This window comes from Brachionichthys hirsutus, chromosome 11, assembly GCF_040956055.1.
Source record: "Brachionichthys hirsutus isolate HB-005 chromosome 11, CSIRO-AGI_Bhir_v1, whole genome shotgun sequence".
In the NCBI taxonomy this organism is placed as follows: Eukaryota; Metazoa; Chordata; class Actinopteri; order Lophiiformes; family Brachionichthyidae; genus Brachionichthys; species Brachionichthys hirsutus.
In genome coordinates this window covers 1,680,179-1,698,671 of record NC_090907.1, presented here as the reverse complement: position 1 = coordinate 1,698,671, position 18,493 = coordinate 1,680,179, and the positions used below count along the sequence as shown (strand labels likewise).

The window sequence follows — 18,493 nt, the reverse complement described above, 5'->3', positions numbered from 1 at the left end:
ACAGCTGTTATAGCCTCGTTTGTATTTTGTGCTCAGAGAGGCCCCGAAAGAGGAATGAGCGCTTTAAAACCCAGAGAGTCGTCCGTGTGCTGAAACGCAGCGCGGGCACGGCGGCTTCTTACGAAACGACTTCTGGTAAAACGGGGAGGAGAGGGAAGCTGAGTCGACGAAGGATCCGTAAACATTACGGGAACGCCGCAGATCAGTGAATCAAAGCGGAGGAAAATGACTTATTCCGTTCACATTTGTTCCTGATTATAAATAGGTCTGAACAGGTGTCACAATGAGAGCAATAATCACCTTCAACCGAGGCTAATTTAATCAATAATCACGTTTTGTTTGATACGTGTTGTTATAGTAAATATATATATATATATATATATTATATACAGTATATTTCCAGACACAGAGGGGAGTAAAATGTGGGCATCATAAAACTATTCCAGGATATTATGGTATGTTTAAAGGTTTATCCGTTTGTAATCAGCAACTTCTCAGACGACTTTTACTCCAGTTTAAGATTAACAAACGCTCTCCCTCTCTCTCTCCCTCTCCCTCTCTCTCTCCCTCTCCCTCTCTCTCCCTCTCCCTCTCTCTATCCCTCTCTCCCTCTCCCTCTCCCTCTCTCTCCCTCTCTCTCCCTCTCCCTCCCTCCCTCTCTCCCTCTCCCTCTCCCTCCCTCTCTCTCCCTCTCCCTCTCCCTCTCCCTCTCCCTCTCCCTCTCCCTCTCTCCCTCTCCCTCTCCCTCTCCCTCTCCCTCTCCCTCTCCCTCTCCCTCTCCCTCTCCCTCTCCCTCTCCCTCTCTGAAGTCAAGCCCCGCCCCTGACCAGGTTACGGGGCGGGGCCTCGCCGTGCTGACTGAGCGTCTCTCTCCACAGCTGTGCTCAGCTCTTTGTCGGTCTCTCCGCTGCCCCGCGTTCCTCTCCGGTAGGAGGACACAAAGAGGGACAGACGGCATGACCTAGAGGAGGACCGGGGACCGAGGAGACGAACGCGACGCGGATCCTCTTATCTCCGGACCGGGACAGGACGCGCAGCTCCGCCGATGTACGCACCGGATTTAACGCAGCAGAGAGAGCCGAGACCGCGCCGGGAGAGGCGGACTTCAACGCGCAGGTAGGCTTCTCACAAATAAAGGCAGCTTGTCCGGGTTTAAACCCCCCCGTTGATCCCCGGCGGGCCGGCGGAGAAGTGCGTCTGAAGCCGGTGAAGCTGCTGTTGCGCACGGGCGAACCGAAGCACCGGCGCGCTGCTCTTTTGTCCCGTCTCCGCCGCGACGTGCGCGGAGCCTGCGTGCGGAGTTACTGGGGGGGCAGCGACGTGCGAGAGGCACGTAGCTGGCGGGGGTCGCGTATCGGACTCCTCCATCAGAATACACCGTCCCGGGGGGGCAGAAATAAAAACGCGCTCGACGTTTATTCCCGTGTTTTAATCCGAGGCGGGGGGGGGGCATTTAAATGAAGGCGTGAAACAATGTCTCCTCTCGATCCGACTTCAAACGGGCTGCTCCTGTTTTATTCCTCCTCCGGGGGGGGGGCTCGTTTCGTTTCAGCACATGTCGTGAGGGTTGAGGGTTCCCTTTCCAGGAAACGGGGCTCGCTGTTTCTTCTTTCTGTTCCAAACCAGTAGCGTCTCTATGACGTCACACACCGGCTGGCCGGTCGGCCCTGATGATGATGATGATGATGATGATGACTACCTCTTCCTCTCTCTCTCCCTTTCCCTGTAGGACGGACCGGGTTTAGCGGGGAGGAACATCATGGACAAAACTCTGCACATCCTCCAGAAACCCGAGGACGGCGTCCCCGCTGGGATCTCCCTGGACATGAGCCTCAACATGGACGAGGGGGGGGGGGACTTCCCAGAGCAGCAGATCGTCGGGCTCGGGAACAAACTCGCTCTGGTGAAACCGTATTTCAAGAAGAAGCAGAGGAAACTGGACGCCAAATGCCTCCACCGGGCCCTGGAGGACCCGATACTGACCAGCCTCCTGAGGACGGACACGCTGGTCTCCGGGGACGGCGTGTTTGTTCCTCGGAACCAGCAGGGCAGAGGTCCGGGGAACCTGTGTGCGGCGGCCGCGGCCAAGCAGAACTGCATCGGGCAGGTGTGTCTTAAAGACCCGGGAGCGCCGGACCATGCTGCGGCCGGGAACGCCGGCGTGCCGGGGATGATGACCCGGGACGGGGACGTGGAAATAGCCGATACTACTGCAGAGCTGGAGGAGACGGAGCGGCGAGCCGAGCGAGCCGAGATCGCCGGTCCGGTTCCCGACAGCCGCAGCACAATGACAATAACTCCCCCCGGGAAGGATATACCCACCGCAGCGGCCCCCCAGCCCCCTCGCCAGGAGGGGAGCGTCGAAAGCAGCGACCTCTCGACCTCTGGGGCTCCGAGCCCTGCGGTCAAAGAGCGCGCCGGCGCCGAGGACCCGCCTCCCTTCATCCCGCAGCCTGACAAAGGCGTGCTATTTCGGGACAAAAGCGAGGAGGCCTCGCTGGACCTGGTGTTCGAGCTGCTCACCCAGCTGCAGTACCACACGCACCAGGCGGACCCGGTGGACGTCTGCGTGGACTTCCTGCAGGGCCGCTGCGTCTACGGCAGCGACTGCGCCCTGCACCACACCGTGTTGCCCCATCACTGGCAGATCCGCCGCAGCGACAGCCAGACGTGGCAGAGCATCGCCGACGAGTCCCAGGAGCAGCTGGAGCGGCTGTACTGCAACCCGGACAACGAGCAGGTCCGGCTCAAGTTCCAGTGAGTAGCCCCCCCCCCCCCCCCCCCACGCTGTTTAATGCACCGTCCTCCGGGAGGCGACACGGGGGGGAGCGGCTTCCGCCCTGGCGCCGTTCGTCCTCGTTATTATTCTCTTTTCCCTTCGCTGTTTCCTCAGAGTTGTGACGTGCCCCCCCCCCCCCATCGGCTTGGGCGCATCGTTACCGCGTCGCACACGCCTATGAATTAACAAATATTTGGCACTTGTGACGCGGCATAATCCGATAGGCTGCCCGTGAACGCCGTGCACCGCCGTGCGCGTCCGTGTGAATGTGCTTTCACACCTTTTTAATACGCCTAATGTGCCTCTAACGCATACGTGCGTGTTCTGGTTAATGTGTATTACCGTTCCCTTGGGGGGGCGTGGTGCTCCATTTCCCCGCCCTGATATTGGTTATCTATTTCCTGTACTTCCACGGCTCCAAACTCGCCGTCTGATTGGCCGGAGCGCCGTTTGCTGCAGAGAGCCGTGAACTTCCGTGACCCTCGGGTTGCGTTGTGCGGTCACTTGGCAGCTTCTCTCCTTCCCTTGGTCATAGACATGCACACCACTGTGTGTGCGCACACACACACACACACACGCAGCTTGGCATGCAGACACTCACACGAATGGCCTGCATAGAGGAGCTCAGTGGCTCAGCATTCACACGCACGGCTTTAACAGACAGAGATAAACCTCTTTCCCTCTCTCGTGCGCACGCACACACACACACGCACACGCACACGCACACGCACACACGCAAACACTTGGCAAGCCTGACTGGTGTGACATAAAGGAGCACGCACCACTTCCTGTGGAACTGTACTGCATGCAGGCGCATTCACGCAACCAGCTCGTCTTTTGTTGCCCCCCCCCCCCCCATTCAAATCGCCCGGGTTTGTGCGTTCGTCTGCAGGGTGCCTCGAGAGAGTTGTTGGGGCAGATGCAACACGGTAGCCCCCCCCCGATGGCGACCGTGCTGAATCGGCGGTACGGGCGGCGCCGACAGGGCCAGCAGAATGAGAGGCGTTCTGACGAGACCCGCTAGTTTGAACCGCGTCCCTCTCCTGCTCTCAGGTACACGAGTATCAGCTTTCAAAAAACGGGCGTTTCGTTTCTGCATTTGCGCTGCCGTTCCCACTCCGATCGAGGTTTATTTTTTAAATCTGGCTTCGCACGGTGCGGTTCTTCAATCCGATATAAAAAACGATGCGTGCGCATTATTTCTGAGCATCAGACCCCGGCCTTCATGATCGAGTGAACCCTTTGAGCAGGCATGCATGTGTGTTTGTCTTTGTTTATACCACACACACACGGGTTTGTGTGTGTGTGTGTGTGTGTGTGTAGATTTCTATGTGTCTGTGTGTTTGACTTGTTGACTCATGTTTTCAACTGAAACTCTATGCAAAGTGCACATTACTCTACAAACAGGATATGCACCTGGTGTTGTCAGCCCAGATTCTTCAGAGGCCTTTTGATTGTGTGGCGCTCTCGTACAGTCAGACAGGACCATCTGGCTGCCCAGAAACTGCACCGCCGACGGCAGCGCCGATGGTTGCCTCCCTTCTGTGTTGAGCGTTTGTTGCCCGTTGTTTGGTTATTGCACAAGCTCTTAGAGGTATTTATTCTTATTTTGTCCCATATAATTTTTAATAGCTTCTTAAATCCAAAATTAACCAGTTGAAGTAGTTTTTACACAGATTTATTAAGCGCGTTTATCACCTCAATAAATAGTCAGAGAATCGAAATTCTGTACAAATAATTTTTTTTGTGTGGTTTCCATGGAAACATACTTTCAGTTGACCCTGTTGTAAATTGCCTGTATTGTCATCTTCGATTATTGATTGTAGGACCTTGAAACACTTTCAAGTCTTGAATTTTCTTATTAATAAAGTTTTTTTTTAGTTAACCCTCCTCCCATCCTGGAGTCGACCAATCACAATCTGCAGCCGTCAGATCTGTTGTCATCGCGGCCGTTCCCCGTCCCTTCTTCTGGAGCGACATTCTTGTGAATCAGTCATCACGACGACCCAAACTTTTCCCATCCCTGACCCTGAAAACAGGTTTAGATTGTTCGAGAACGGTAGAGTGACAACGGTGTTAAGAATTTAGCGTGATGTAAACTGTTTTCACGCCAGATACACGTGAACCCTGACAGAAAACGCACGTTTTGTCTTATTGTGTCCTTCGTAGGGACCTATCAATAAATACTGATCATTTAATGACCTGCTTTTAATGAACAAGAGAAGAAAGGTTGGATTAAGCCACTTCATTTTGCTTTAATTAACACACCTTTCTTTTAATAAAGTACTTTTTCTTTGACCCGCCTCGGCCTGCGTCTGATTGGCTCATTCTGATTATGACTGTTCGGACACGCTTGAAGTTCTTTCAGCATGAGGATGAGCCAATCAGAGGAGGTAGATTTCCCCACACTGAGTAATTTCAACATTTAGCTTGGAATGTCCTTTGTTTGTTTGTTTGTCTTTTTTTTTTTGCATCACCTTTTGTCAAAGTTCCAAAAAAAAACCTGCGCAGGTACTTCTCACCATCCGGTTACCGGCGTTAGCTCACGCCGCCACTTTTAAACAGTGAAGCTACTGTAGATTTGTGGCCCTCTGTATTGAGAAGAAGCACAAAGTCAACATTATGGCAGCATTGTCCTGTCGCTATGGCGACTAGCTACCCTACACCAAAGCTGTGCTTCCTTCTGATGGGACCCGACCCGAGTCGAGTAGAGCCAGTAGCACAACTTTCCTCTTCCACGCCGCGGCCCTGTTGTCGTCGTGCATCTCGCCGGCGGTGTCGCTCCGTTAGCGAGCGAAATGATGGCGCGTTCGCCACGTGCTTCCAGGGGCGCTCCATCGGAGTCGTTCCCCTCATTCCCAGTCCCGCGCAGCTCCTTCTAGTACGTACGAGTTGTGTGCCGAGCTGTTCCCATGCGTATGATCCGTCGCACCGTTTAATCCCAGACGTATGATAAGCAGGAATGGAAGTCTGCTTAATCCGTGTCAGCCGTGACCTCGGCGGCGAGGAGGAATGTCGCAGTCATTGCTTGGAAAAGTGAGGCTGTGATCATCTTTGGCTGCGGCGTTGCTTTCTCTCAGTATTACGCTGTCGTTGGTGGCGGACCCCCCTCCCCCCTTGAAAACGATTCCAGCTCGAGGGGCTTATCTTTGTATAATAAACTTCACATGTGTGCGTGTGTGTGTGTGTGTGTAAAATGTCACGTGACTTTTGTTACAGGAAAATCCCAATTCTCCACCAAACCTCGTGTAATTAGATTTCCTTGAATATCCCAAGGCAGGAAGGATAAAAAAAAAAAAAAAGAATTCTGGAACAGCTTGCTCAGTTTTGCATAAGCATGGCGGAGCTTGCATTTTTAAACTGTCTGAGCGTGAGAGAGACACGCGTGTCATTCGCTGACACAAAGAGTCACCGGGCACCGAGGCCGAGGCGACCTGACACCGAGGTGCGTGTTTGTACCGCCCGGGATTCCGTGTTTGCTCATTTGTGTCACGCATAAAAGCAAACCCAGGGAGTGGGCGTCCGTGTTGGCGTGTGTGTTGGCTTTAACGTGTCACACGGCCCACGCCGTGAGTCAGCGGGGGCGAGGTCTGGGTCGCCATGCCTCCCATTACTCGCTCTGCCTGCGTCTCGCCGCGTTCCGCTCGCATCCTCGTCGCTCTCGCTTTTGGAGAGGAGGATGTGTTTGAATGTTAAGATTGCGGCGGGATGAAGAAGATGATGTTGTTTGAGGGGGCGTCATCCAATAATCCATGGAAGGTGTTCTGTTCACTTTGTCTCTGGAGTCAAGTCGTGCCCCCCCCCCCCTATCAGTTCTCGTCCTTTTCTGGTTATTTTTAATGTCATACTCACCTGATCTCGCGCCTCGTAATCCTGGGAAGGGTTTCAAAATTGCTCAAAGAGAATTTGAAAGGACGGGGAGAGTGAGGACACCCTGAACTGTGGGCTCAATGATCTGCCGTTGAAGAGGACAGAGACGCTCTCTGACAGGACATGACAGAGAACAGTCCTTCCTGTTCTCTCACCCATTCTGTGTGTGTGTGTGTGTGTGTGTGTGTGTGTGTGTGTGTGGTGTGGTGTGTGTGTTGGGGCTTTTCTTGAAAAATTGAGGTCAGAGCTTTTTGAAAATCCGGGGCGTTTTGAGGACACCTGGGGGGGCGCTTATTGAATTTCCATCGGGATTTTGAAATCCAGTCAATTTGTAATACTTGTTTACCTGGAAGAAAGGACGCCTGCTGATCCAGTTCTGTCGGTATCACAACCCGGCTGCATAAAGGCCCGCTCCCCTTTGACCCCATTGTGCAGTTCACCTAGGGGGGGCGCTCATGATGCAGTCCTCACAGGATGGGAGTGAATGGAGCTAAATGGCTAGGCTAACAGGCTTTTTAGTCAGATTTTTCCAAATACAATATTGACTAAGATTAGAAGGGAAAACATAATGTCTTTTTCAATGCCATGTTTTGTATGGCCTGTTTGTTTGTTTATCTGTTTGTTCGCGGGATTACGGATTTTTTTTAATCTGAAGATGAGTCTTGGTTAAATTTAGATCCCATTCAATTTTGAGAGCGATCCGGATGCCCATCTGAGCACAAAAAAATCTCGATTTCCCCGTTTACTTATAATGGAGGTTTTTTCAAAAAAATATATATCTTGTTTATTTAGCATTGTGCTAACGAACACATCGCTATACAATCGATCCTTTAGTCTACAAGAAACTGGATGGATCTTGTTTTCTATTAGCATTTAGAGCTAATAATGCTAATGAACTGAAGCGCATGGAATGAGACTAACCTTGCATGAGGAAATGACAGCGGCCTCTGACGTGAGGGTCGAAGCTTCGTCAGCGGATCTGGCCGGCTGAATTACCATGAATCTGCCCTGTATGTGTGTGTGTGTGTGTGTGTGTGTGTGTGAGAGAGAGAGCAAGTTATTTTGTTTTGTTTCTTTCTTTCTTTGTTTTAGGCTGCAATGTTCATAATAGCATGACTGATGGTGGTATGCAGGTTCTTGTGTGTGCAGCCGTGAGAACGTTCCAAGCTGGGTGTGCGTGTGTGCTGAAGGCAGTGTGGAGGATTAACAGACATTTTGACAGTGCAGCCAGTTTTCTTAACCTTTATTTATCCAGGGAAAACTTCTGCTCGGCACACTCTATCTTTCTATCCGGAAACACGCTGCTCCAGCGTTCAGCGCTGCTGCACGCCGACATCCTGGCAGCGACCCGGGACCCGAACAGAGACTGGTGCATTTACAACTTCATGTGCTTTGCTCTAGGGCCTTCCTCTTCCACCTTTGAGTTGACAACCCCCTCCAGTCAGCAGGTTGGAGGTATTTTTCCCTGGGAAAGTAAATACCCCACCTCAAATCTGCTCTGTAGATTAGCATTTTCAGTTGACACTCCCATGTGCAGCTTGGCATAAAGTCGGAGCGGCTCGACATTTCAAGCGAGGTCTTGAACGTGTAAGCCTTTGCCAGGGTGGGTGTGCCTCGTTTCTCTTTCCAGCTCTCGATTGGCCTGCGCTTTGAAAGCGCCGAATCTCAGTTCGCTTAATTTAACTGGCGGAATTTTATTTTTAGAACGCCACAAACTTGTCTGGGAGCGAGGGAAGCAAAAGCACTCCGTGAAAATTACTGACTGACCCCCCCCTCCGGAGTGAGGGGGAAGTCAGCGAGGCTGGAGGGCTGCCTGGAAGCAAATTTAGCTGAGCTTCCTCTTAGTATAACCTCTGTGTGTGTGTGTGTGTGTGTGTGTGTGATTCAGCCTCAGGTTCACACACGCACATATACAGAAGCTCCAGTCCACATAACACACAGCAGAAACTGTTCTGTGAGGAGAGACGGGAAGACCGTGCAGGTGATTCCCGAGTACTTTGTTTCTCATACGGAAAGTCCAGCGAGGTCTGCAGAGAGATGAAGGTGAACCAGGGAATTAAAAAAAAAGAAAACGGAGTGAGCAAAAGAGGACGGACCGAGCGGAGGTGAAATAATAAAGGATGTTCTGTTTTCACAGTTGATTCGTTTCTGTTGCCATCGTGGTTTCTCTTCCGTTTCTCTGGCTGAAAGCAGAAAACGAGCCCCAGGCTTCTGCCCCGGCCTTTCTGTTCCACTGCTGATCTGATATTCGGTGACTCACTCCTGACTTGCTGTTTTGTTTCCGCACATGCTCCCGTGAACGGATTCCTATTTCACTTCCTGGTCCAGAGATCCAGCCGCAGCCGTGACTTAGCAGAAGCCCCGACTGTAAAAGTCGATGTCGATGCGAGAGCAGCGGGTGAAAGAGAGGGGAGTCCCCCCCCCCCCCAACCCCCCCGTGCTGCTGAAGTAACAGAAATAAGCTCCGCACAGACTCTCTGGTTTCTTCAGGGCTACACAAACGATCTCCTTTTTATTCGTTATGTTGTCGGTGACGCATTTGACTTGCGGTAAAAACACAAGCCTGTCATGTTGGAGGACAGACGTGTTCGAGCTAAAGCGAGACGCAGCTTGCTTCTATTGATGAACGCCAAACATCAAGATAACCGACCTCGCTCAGCCCCGAGGCTTGTGATTAAAGGCTGTCGTTGCTGCGTTTTTGGTCGCCCACACATTTCCAGACGCACGCTCACCGATGTCTGACCTCTGACACGACATCCAGTTAGTTCCGAGGTGTGTTTGTCTATCGTATAAGACGGGGTGGTGTGTGTAGTGTTTGTGTGTTTGTCCGACATCCGTGGCGTGACTCTGTACGATGCTCGCATTTATGCAAGTGAAGCGTTTGACCCAGAAAGGATTTCCCTGAGGCCTTGTGGAGGACACACACACACACACACACACACACACATTGCGAGACAGAGCGGGATTAAGGGAGGTTTTTACGCACATGAAAAGATGACACATTTCTCCCATTTAGCTACCTAGCAGGTGCTAACAGTTAGCGGGTGCTAGCATCATTGTTCTGTAGCTGTAGCTGACTGTTGACTGTTGAAGGAATTAAACGACATTTTAGGACATAAAATGTAGTTTCACGTCCTGCATGAACCAACGACCAGCTGCTAGTTAGCTTAGCATAATACGATGAGGAGTGAAATGGCCGGCCTGACTCGCTAATGAGCCCCTGAGTGTCTCATTATTCTGCGTTCTTCTCTTTGTACCGTGTGTATGTTTGTATGTTGCTTTCATCATTATTATGTTGCTTTCATCTTATTGCTTCTGTGCATGTAGCTGCTGTCTTCCTTGCGTGACTCACGATCCTGGTCATCCTCCTCCGGGGACCGCCTGGCTAATGTTTCAGATTTAAGCGGGGGCTATGGCCGGACGGCGTGCCACGTGCTAGCTAGCTAGCCAGCCGGCCGCGTGAATGTGCCATTCGTCTTTCAACACGGCAGTTAGTCGATATCGTTACGACGGCTTCGCTCCTTGTGTTTCAGGGGTCGAGTGTTCACCCTGGACTTCGGGGCGATGCGGGTGTGCGACATAGATTTTGACCGCGTCAGACGTCTGTCCACCCCCGCCAGCCCGTTCCCCGTGTCCACCACGAGCCCCAGCCCCAGCTGTCACACGGTGTGGAAGTACTACTGCAGAGACAACTTCGGCTGGAGGGAATACTCCGAGGTGAGCCAGTCAGTGTGTGTGTGTGTGTGTGTGTGTGCACTCGTTAGACACGAGGCTGTCCACACATATTGATCATGGGATCGATTGGGACACGCATGCACACCTCGTGAAACTGTTGCCCCCCCCCCAGCAGATTTACTGCGTTTGTAAAGATTGACTTTCTCCTATCAAAACTGTGATTGATTGATTGATTGATGGATGGCAGCAGTCTAAAGTCTCAACTGTCCTTGTCTTTGTCCACCCCCCCCCCCCCCACCCCCCCCCCCAGCCGGTGGTGAAGCTCATAGAGGAGGCGAGTTCAAGGGGTCTTAAGGAGGTGCGATTCATTACACTCCAAAACCAGTACATCCTCAACATCAGGGAGGGCTTCCAGCAGAACGCCGTGTTCGGCTTCAGGCGCCAGATCAAGAAGCGGCCCATGTTCATGTCGTCCGTGATGCTGACGCCCCACCTCCAGTAAGTCTTGTCTCCTGTGAAGGGTTCAGAATCGATGCTAATAAATTAATTCAGCCTATCAGGAGCAGTCCTACGCTGAGGAGTAGCGGTCGTTCCATATGTGGCGTCCGTCTCTCACTTCCTCCCTCCGGCCTCGTTGTTCTGCAGCAGAGATCATTTAGCTCCGATCGTAACTCCGTTAGGGGAACATGCTGTATTAAGTTTGGATATGAATCCACAGTTGACTGAGTCGACAATTTTACACAAAGTGCCAGGCATTGTGTGCACAGCGGCACGCACACACACACACACACACACACGATTTGGCTCTCTGTGTTCTGTGAGCACCCCGAGTCCCTGTTTGGAGACTGACAGGCACACAGAGGTCAGTACACAATGCTAACGTCGCAGATGGGGCTGAATGCTGAAAAGCCTTTGCATGCCGGAGTCACCTTTAATCCGTTCCAGTACTTTTGCAGCCTGAGCTGAACTCGAGGACCCACATTAACGCTTCAAATCAAGAGGCGTCAGTGGGACAAAGACTCCGTCCTGTGCGGGACAAAGTGAACCGGAAGCAGACAAATGGAAAAATGAAATGAGGCAAAGAACAGACGAGGACGATGCAGAATAAATCTCAACAAAATCATCCCTGTAATTAAAGAAATATTCTGTGACGGGAATTAGAGCAATCTTAAATTATATATATTTTTATCACAGCTAGTCATTAAAAATGGGGTGAGATCTGTCCACTCGTCTCGGACAGAAGCATCCATTTTATTTTTTTTATGAAATGATCCTCACTCGCCTCGGCGACACCAGATCGGAAGCAAGTGGAGTCATCTCTCCACGGTCAAGGGCGCTACTGTTGCGGTGTCCTGCCGGCGTCCCACAAGGCGAGCACGGGCTGTTCCCACGCGGCGCGCCGTAGGACGAAATGGAAAGGGGGGGGGATGCATTATGAAAGAGGCAGGAGGCGAGGAAGAAGCAGACGGAGAGAAAGCCTAAATGGTTTCCAGACTGGGTGCAAAAGCAGCGCGCTGGTGCGAGAGTGTGAAATGTGACCGTGGAGAATTTAGATCAAGGGATTTGCTCCTGGGGCTTCTTCATCCATTTGCTGTGTGCTCGAGTCCATTAATCACTTTGTGGGGACAGAAGTACGATCACGGTCGCACCACGAGGAGGAGAAGCCGGCGAACTGTCAAAGGCTCGGATCCGAGCTTCTGCATTCCTTGGAAATGAATGAAAGTCAAGCGAACAAAAGCCGAGTGTGTCTCCCAGTAACAATCCGTGCTGGGCTTGGAGCTCGAGGTCGTTGGCTCGATCGGCGCTCTTCCTCGCTCCCGCCCCACTTCTCGCCTTCTCCCGATGAAGTTATTTTCATCCCTCTTCTCCCTCCCTCCCGATCATTCTCCCCCCTTTCACCCTCTTCCGTCCTCTTCGCCGTCGCGCTCTTGTTATCCACACACAACCAGACTAACAGCATTGACACTGCAGAGTGTAATAACTTGACAGCCAAATGACTGTTATTGACTCAAATGCCAGACAGAATTTATTTGGCATTGTTTTCTCCCCCACTCCTTTTCTCGTTCCGTCTCCCCCACCTCCCTGCCGTCCCGTTTGGTGCGTGGGTTTTACATTCCCACAGGCCCGTCTGTCTCGGGCCGGGACGGCCGTGGACCCGCTCCGCTCCGCAGCGCAGTGATGTCATTGTTGACATTTGGAGGGATAGAATTCTGGAAGTGCCGGAACGTCAGTCGAACGCGTCTTTTGTTTTTGCATTGAATTGCAGCTTTGAGTGGAAACTCGTGGGAATGAAGGCTGCAGAGCGGAGTGGAGCTGCTTTACACCTCGGGGTCCATGCCGTTGTGTCGTCCCCCCCTGAACAAACACGATCACATCCCATCAGTCCAGTTTTCCTGTTTGTTTAGAAGAAAGGGACATTTTTTTTCTCATTTCTTAAACTGCAATTCATTTATTTCTATATTTATTCTTTTGTCATGCTTAGATGTATTTTCATTATGTTCATGTTACTGCGTAAAGTCAATGCATTGTGGGTAAATTCCAATTTGATGGGATTCCCGAATAATTTCCCTAAAAAATGTCCTGGTAAAAATGTTAAACCAAACAAATCCGGCACTGAAGCAGGAATTATTGAACAGTTAGTAAATTAATTGATCTTTCTAACCATCTCTTCGTTCCCTGCAGGACTTTGGGCGGCCTTTCTTCATCCCCGCTTCCCTCCTCCTCCTCCTCCATGGATCTCTCCACACCGCACCCCCTTTCGCCCACAACCACCAACCCTCCCAGCCTTTTTCCAGAAACGTGGTTGCCCATGTCGATTAGCCAAGATTTCCTGCAGGTGCCGGTCTCGCGCGAAGACCGCAGCTACCGGACTGTGTACAGCCTTTTCCACAAGACGGTATCGGAGACCAAGTTCAGGATCATCAAGATCCAGCGCGTGCAGAACCCCTTCCTCTGGGAGAAGTACAAGAGGTGAGGAAATCAGACGAAGCGTCTTCGTTTTAAGTTCCCGAGCCTCCAATTCACAAACGTCTCCGATGCTTGTTGCCCGAGGCGGTGAGAGTTTACCGGCCACAGGGCGAAGTGCGTTTTATTCTCATACATCAATCTTCAATTTTTTGGCGGCCTCCTTTTGACAGAAACATGATGAACATTTAATAGGAGATACGGGGGGGGGGGGGGGGGGGACTGGACGTGCTGTGTGGGACGGCAGAGGACGGAGGGATGTTTGTTTCGTTCATTTCGCAAACACAGTGGGCTGACCGCTGAGGTTAGTGTAAGGCCAGTCGTATCAGCTGTGACAGTTGAACTCCTACGCTGACTGGTACGCACAGTGTGTGTGTGTGTGTGTGTGTGTGTGTGTGTGTGTGTGTGCGTGCGTCTGTGTGTGTGTCCTCGGCGTGTCAGTTGGTTTCCATTCCCCACACTCTGGTTTAAACAGCGTCACCGCAACTGCTTGTTTGCATGTCAGCGCAGAATGTCGTGCAGTTTCATCTTAAAATTGGGGTTGAAATTGCATGCTAGGAGATGAAAGGAGATATGCGTGTGTGTGTGTGTGCACGTGCAGTGTGTGGTCTCTGTCATGTCACATGCTGTGGGTTCATGGGAGGTCGACCCCGGGTCACAGCCTCGCCGACGCTGAAACGCTTTTGCCTGTGCGTGACTGATTGATCGGCTCAGTCCATCAGACGGGGGTGTGTGTGTGTGTGTGTGTGTGCGTGCGTGTGTGCGTGCGTGCGTGTGCGTGGCTCGTGAAAACAGATTAGGCTTGATGTTCTTACCCAGTTGAGAGTAAACAAGGTCGGGGGAATTCAACTTTTGGATCATAAGAGCTCCAAACCTTTAGGATTTCCTCAGCTTAGAGATGATCTGTTGTTGTTGTTGTTGTTGTTTTTTATCAATACACTCCTTATTTTAGATTTTTCCAGACTGAAATGATGTAACTTAGGCATCGTGAGCATGTTAGCTTCACCAAATATACGCATGATGCCTTTTAAACGTCACACTTTTATACATTAAATCTAATTTTTTTACCACACTAGTTCCTACGCTATTAACCTTTTTATTTTATTAGTATTTTTTTTAAACTCTCTTTACTTTTTGGACGTTTATTTTATGACACGGCTGAGGTTGCGACAGCAAATGTGTCGTTAGACCTCTTGAAGCGCTTTCATTGATGGACCCGTCTCGCCTTCTTGTCCGCCTCTGCTCCAATCAGGAAGAAGGAGTACATGTCGCGCCATTGGTCGGAGATGGACCGACTGCTGAGCGAGCGCCACCTTTTCCACGGGACCTCGGCCGACGTGGTCGAGGGAATCTGCAAGCACAACTTTGACCCCAGAGTCTGTGGCAAACACGCCACCATGTTCGGGCAGGGCTCCTACTTCGCCCGCAAGGCCGTCTACTCGCACAACTTCTCCAAGCGCTCGCCCAAAGGAGTCCACTGCATGTTCCTGGCCAAAGTCCTCACCGGCAGGTGTGTGTGTGTGTGTGTGTGTCAACCGGCTTCATCGCTCTGGGGCGGAGTCTTCATCACCGTTCAGTCCCGCTGATATTTGCCAATATTAAATTAGAAAACATCATCAACGCTTGATGTCTGGTCCAGTCATGTGTCTTGCGTTGCGTTTTTACCGCACGTCACACAGTTTGTTTATTTCTAAACTGAGGCTTTATCTCACAGTTTATTATTGGCGGTTCATAAATGAGCTTTTTGATCAAGCCGCGCTCCCTCGGGGCGCATACCTCTGCTTGAGCATTCCCCTCCGACCCGATTGCCGTCACGGCCTTTCAAGTTTAATTCAATTTTGTACGCCGCTAATTCGCATCGTTGTGGATCAAAGTGGTTTGGAAATCATGAGGTCCTTTTCTATAAACCGTCACGCAGTCATGCTGTGCCCTTTTCTCGCGATGCTAGTCGCACGTGTAAAACGGCTGATTCCTCTTAGCCCATCGTAAAACCATCAGCGCCGTTACGGAAAGCGGAACAAAGATTGGTGGATTACGGCTGTTGGGCGGTCGAGCGTGAACACATTTGATGCTTACGTTATTTAAGGTTGCCCTGAAACGCACGCCGCAGCGGAACACTTGTGATCATTACATTTCAAAGAGAATTGTAACTCAACCTTGTGTCTCCTCCCTGTTTGTGCAGATTTACCCTAGGAAATCCCTCCATGCGGCGACCTCCCCCCATCAACCCCCGCGACCCCTCCAGCGACCTCTTTGACTCCTGTGTGGATAACTGGGTGGACCCCCAGATCTACGTCATCTTCAACGACGACCAGAGCTACCCTTACTTTATCATTCACTACGAGGAGGTACCGAGCACCGTCGCCGTCTGAGCCCTGGATCGGACCCGGATCGCACCCGGATCCGTCTGTATTTGCACACAGTTTCATTATCGTCTGTCGAGGTGCAGATGCGGGTGGACTTTTCCCGCTTGTCGATGAAAATGAATGGAAAGTTAGACGTCGATCCTATTTGGGATCACTTTGTCCAGCGGCTGCTCGAGACAAGCTAGCAGCTAGCTGGGTCTGCAGTCGCCAGGATCCAAACGGACTGGACTGCTGCGAGGAACTGGACTAGCAAGAGACGGAACTCGTTTACACCAGTGTTCAGAAGCGGGTCGCGACTGATGGCGGCTGCGACTTGAAGGACGGTAACCGTGCGGCGCACGAGGATCCGTCCACCTTATTGAACTGGAGCAGAACTGTGCTTAGTCGTATGGCTGTATGTGGACTCGGTTCCTCAGAACAAACTCTGTAGTAGACCGCTAGTGTCCTGCCAGTACTGTGAAAGGCCGACTCGCCCATGTTGTTCCGAGGAAGCGGCAAACCACCGATTAAATGCTTCCATAGAGAAACCGCGGCGACGCTGATTCCCGTCGCTCTCTGACGAAAAACACAAAAAATAAAATAAAAATCCTCGTGAGTGTTTACCCGGCTTCCCACCCATACTTTCTTTATTTTCCAAGTCTATATGCTGCGTGTGTGAACCTTTAAAGTTAGTGGGGATGAAACTTGTGGCCTCTTCAATCAGACGACGACATGACTTTCGGCGGGGCTTCGTGCAAGCGGACGTTCACAAAAATGTAACCCTCGAGATGGAGGTTTCACATGAAGCTAGCACTGGGTGGCGTTTTAGTTTTTTTTTGTCTTGGCGCCCGCCACTGCAGATCCTCGCAGGGGGGGTCGAAGAGTGTGTCTTTAAACGCCGTCCCAGCGACAAGGCCCTCCCCCCTTAAACTCATGTCTCATGGACTCGCTCTAGACATGTTCTATTGAGATAGACTGTACAGATGTTATCCTTGTTTATATTTGAACTGTGTGCCTTTTGTTCATAAAATTTTTATTTAAGTTAGTTTAATGTAACATTGATTAAATAAAAAATACAAAAGGAAAACAAATCGACTCAGTAGTGGAATTGAATTTGTCTTTATTTAGAACATTTATCTGCTGTGTGTTTGTTTCTGGGATCTAGGAATTGCATTCTTTTAGAAATTCTACTATGGCGATGCCATGGCCCCGCCCCTGCTTGGCCTCTGTCTGGCTCGGTGAAGATGCTAAGCCAATCAGAGGCAGACATAGGCGTGTCATGGGCGCCCACCGTAGCAGGATGTTCTCAGAAGGCCCGCTAGTTAGCTGTGCAGGCTAACGGAATTAATTGTGTTTGGCTTATCTCGTTTATCAACTGTCCTGTAAACATTAGCAAATCAATACTCACAAAAGAGCCAGATCTGCAGAGGGGGGGGGGGTCAGTCGGGTCGCAAAAAAAAAGAAGCACAACAGACTCATTTAGAGGATGACTGAGTTTCCAAAAAAGAAATGGTTTTACATTTTGAAAAATGGGCGTCTTCTTCCCTTTTATCTTTCACCTCGCCTGTCCATCCATTGTTCCACAGCTAGTGCGTTTAGCTAAGCGTCCTCTTTGTTTCTTGATAATGAGGTCACATCTCTGCTGTTTATACATCGCCATTCTTTCAGGGGGGAAGTCAAATCGGTTTAGGAATATCGACGCTGCTCACGCTGTCGATGTGAAGAGCAAACTAGCTTAGCTTAGCACAAAGAGTATTCACAATTATTCCCCTGGAGTTGTACTTCAAAAGTTTAAACCAGGTTATTAATTTTAGCAACACAATACAGCATGAGAATGACTGGCTTACATATACTGTAAGGTCTTGAATGATCGGTAGTGCTGCACGGTGGTGTAGTGGTTAGCGCTGTCTCCGGTTTCCTCCAAAAACATGCAATTTAGCTAAAGTGATTACTTCAAAAATTGTCCGTGGTGTGTGTGTGAGTGGTTGTCTGTCTCGGTGTGGCCCCCCGTGATGCGCTGGCGACGCGGCCGAGGTGTACCTCACCTCTCGCCAATAGCGAGCTGGGATCGGCTCCAGCAAAGACAAGCAAAGTGGAAAAGCAGGTGAGATTTGGAAAATGGAAGGATGGATGATCCATATGTCGGTTGTGGTGGGGAGTCGTCATCCATCATCACTTTGCTCCCATCCCCCCCCCCCTTGGCCCAGCTCCCCTCTCGGCCTCGGGTCGCGGTGTCGTGCTAAGCTCTGCGTTTTGGCAGAGAGATGGAGAGAACACAAGGCGAGGGAGGAGTTATGCTGCTCCCTCCGTGCCTGTCTGCTCCTCTCAGGTTGCCCTCTATTCGCCCCCGTCTCTCTATCTCACAGTCTCGCCGAGCTTCCCCCTCTTAATCTCTTACAAGCTTTTGTCTCGTTTTCTTTTTCCTCTCCTCCATCCTGCCCCCTCTCATCAGCTCTGAACAGCTTAAAAATCCCCTTGCCCTCCCATCTAAATGATATTTACCTCCTTCCCTCTCGCTCTCTTTGGGCCGCCGTCTTTCTGTGAGTCATGCAGCGGGCGATGTCTGGGTTCCTTTGCCTGACTGCCCTCCAGGATTTGCTACTGGAACGCAGAACGCGCTGCTTTGCAGTCCTGCTGACTGGGATTTGAGAAAGTGGAATGGGAGGAGCAGAACTGGGGGGAGATGAAGTCGGAGGACGGATGGGATGAGGTTGCAGGGAGAAGGGCTGCATGTCTGTGTGAGGAAGATAAAGGCATGCACAGTCGAGCTTATTTTGTAAGATGCATGGTGCCTTTTTGCAGCAGACATATTTTTTTTACAAAGGACATCAGCAGGCTTGTAAATCAGATTATCTCCCCC

General features: G+C 51.0%; 1 protein-coding gene across 1 annotated transcript; it reads left to right on the top strand.

Moving 5' to 3' along the window:
- The first annotated feature begins 939 nt into the window (after positions 1-939).
- On the top strand, positions 940-16,711 carry tiparp (TCDD-inducible poly(ADP-ribose) polymerase). The gene is made up of 7 exons (XM_068745490.1): positions 940-1,116; positions 1,730-2,757; positions 10,183-10,366; positions 10,635-10,822; positions 13,007-13,294; positions 14,541-14,798; positions 15,471-16,711. The coding sequence occupies exons 2-7, from the start codon at positions 1,760-1,762 to the stop codon at positions 15,658-15,660; spliced, it is 2,106 nt and encodes a 701-aa protein (XP_068601591.1). The 5' UTR covers positions 940-1,116; positions 1,730-1,759; the 3' UTR covers positions 15,661-16,711.
- Positions 16,712-18,493: the final 1,782 nt, after the last annotated feature.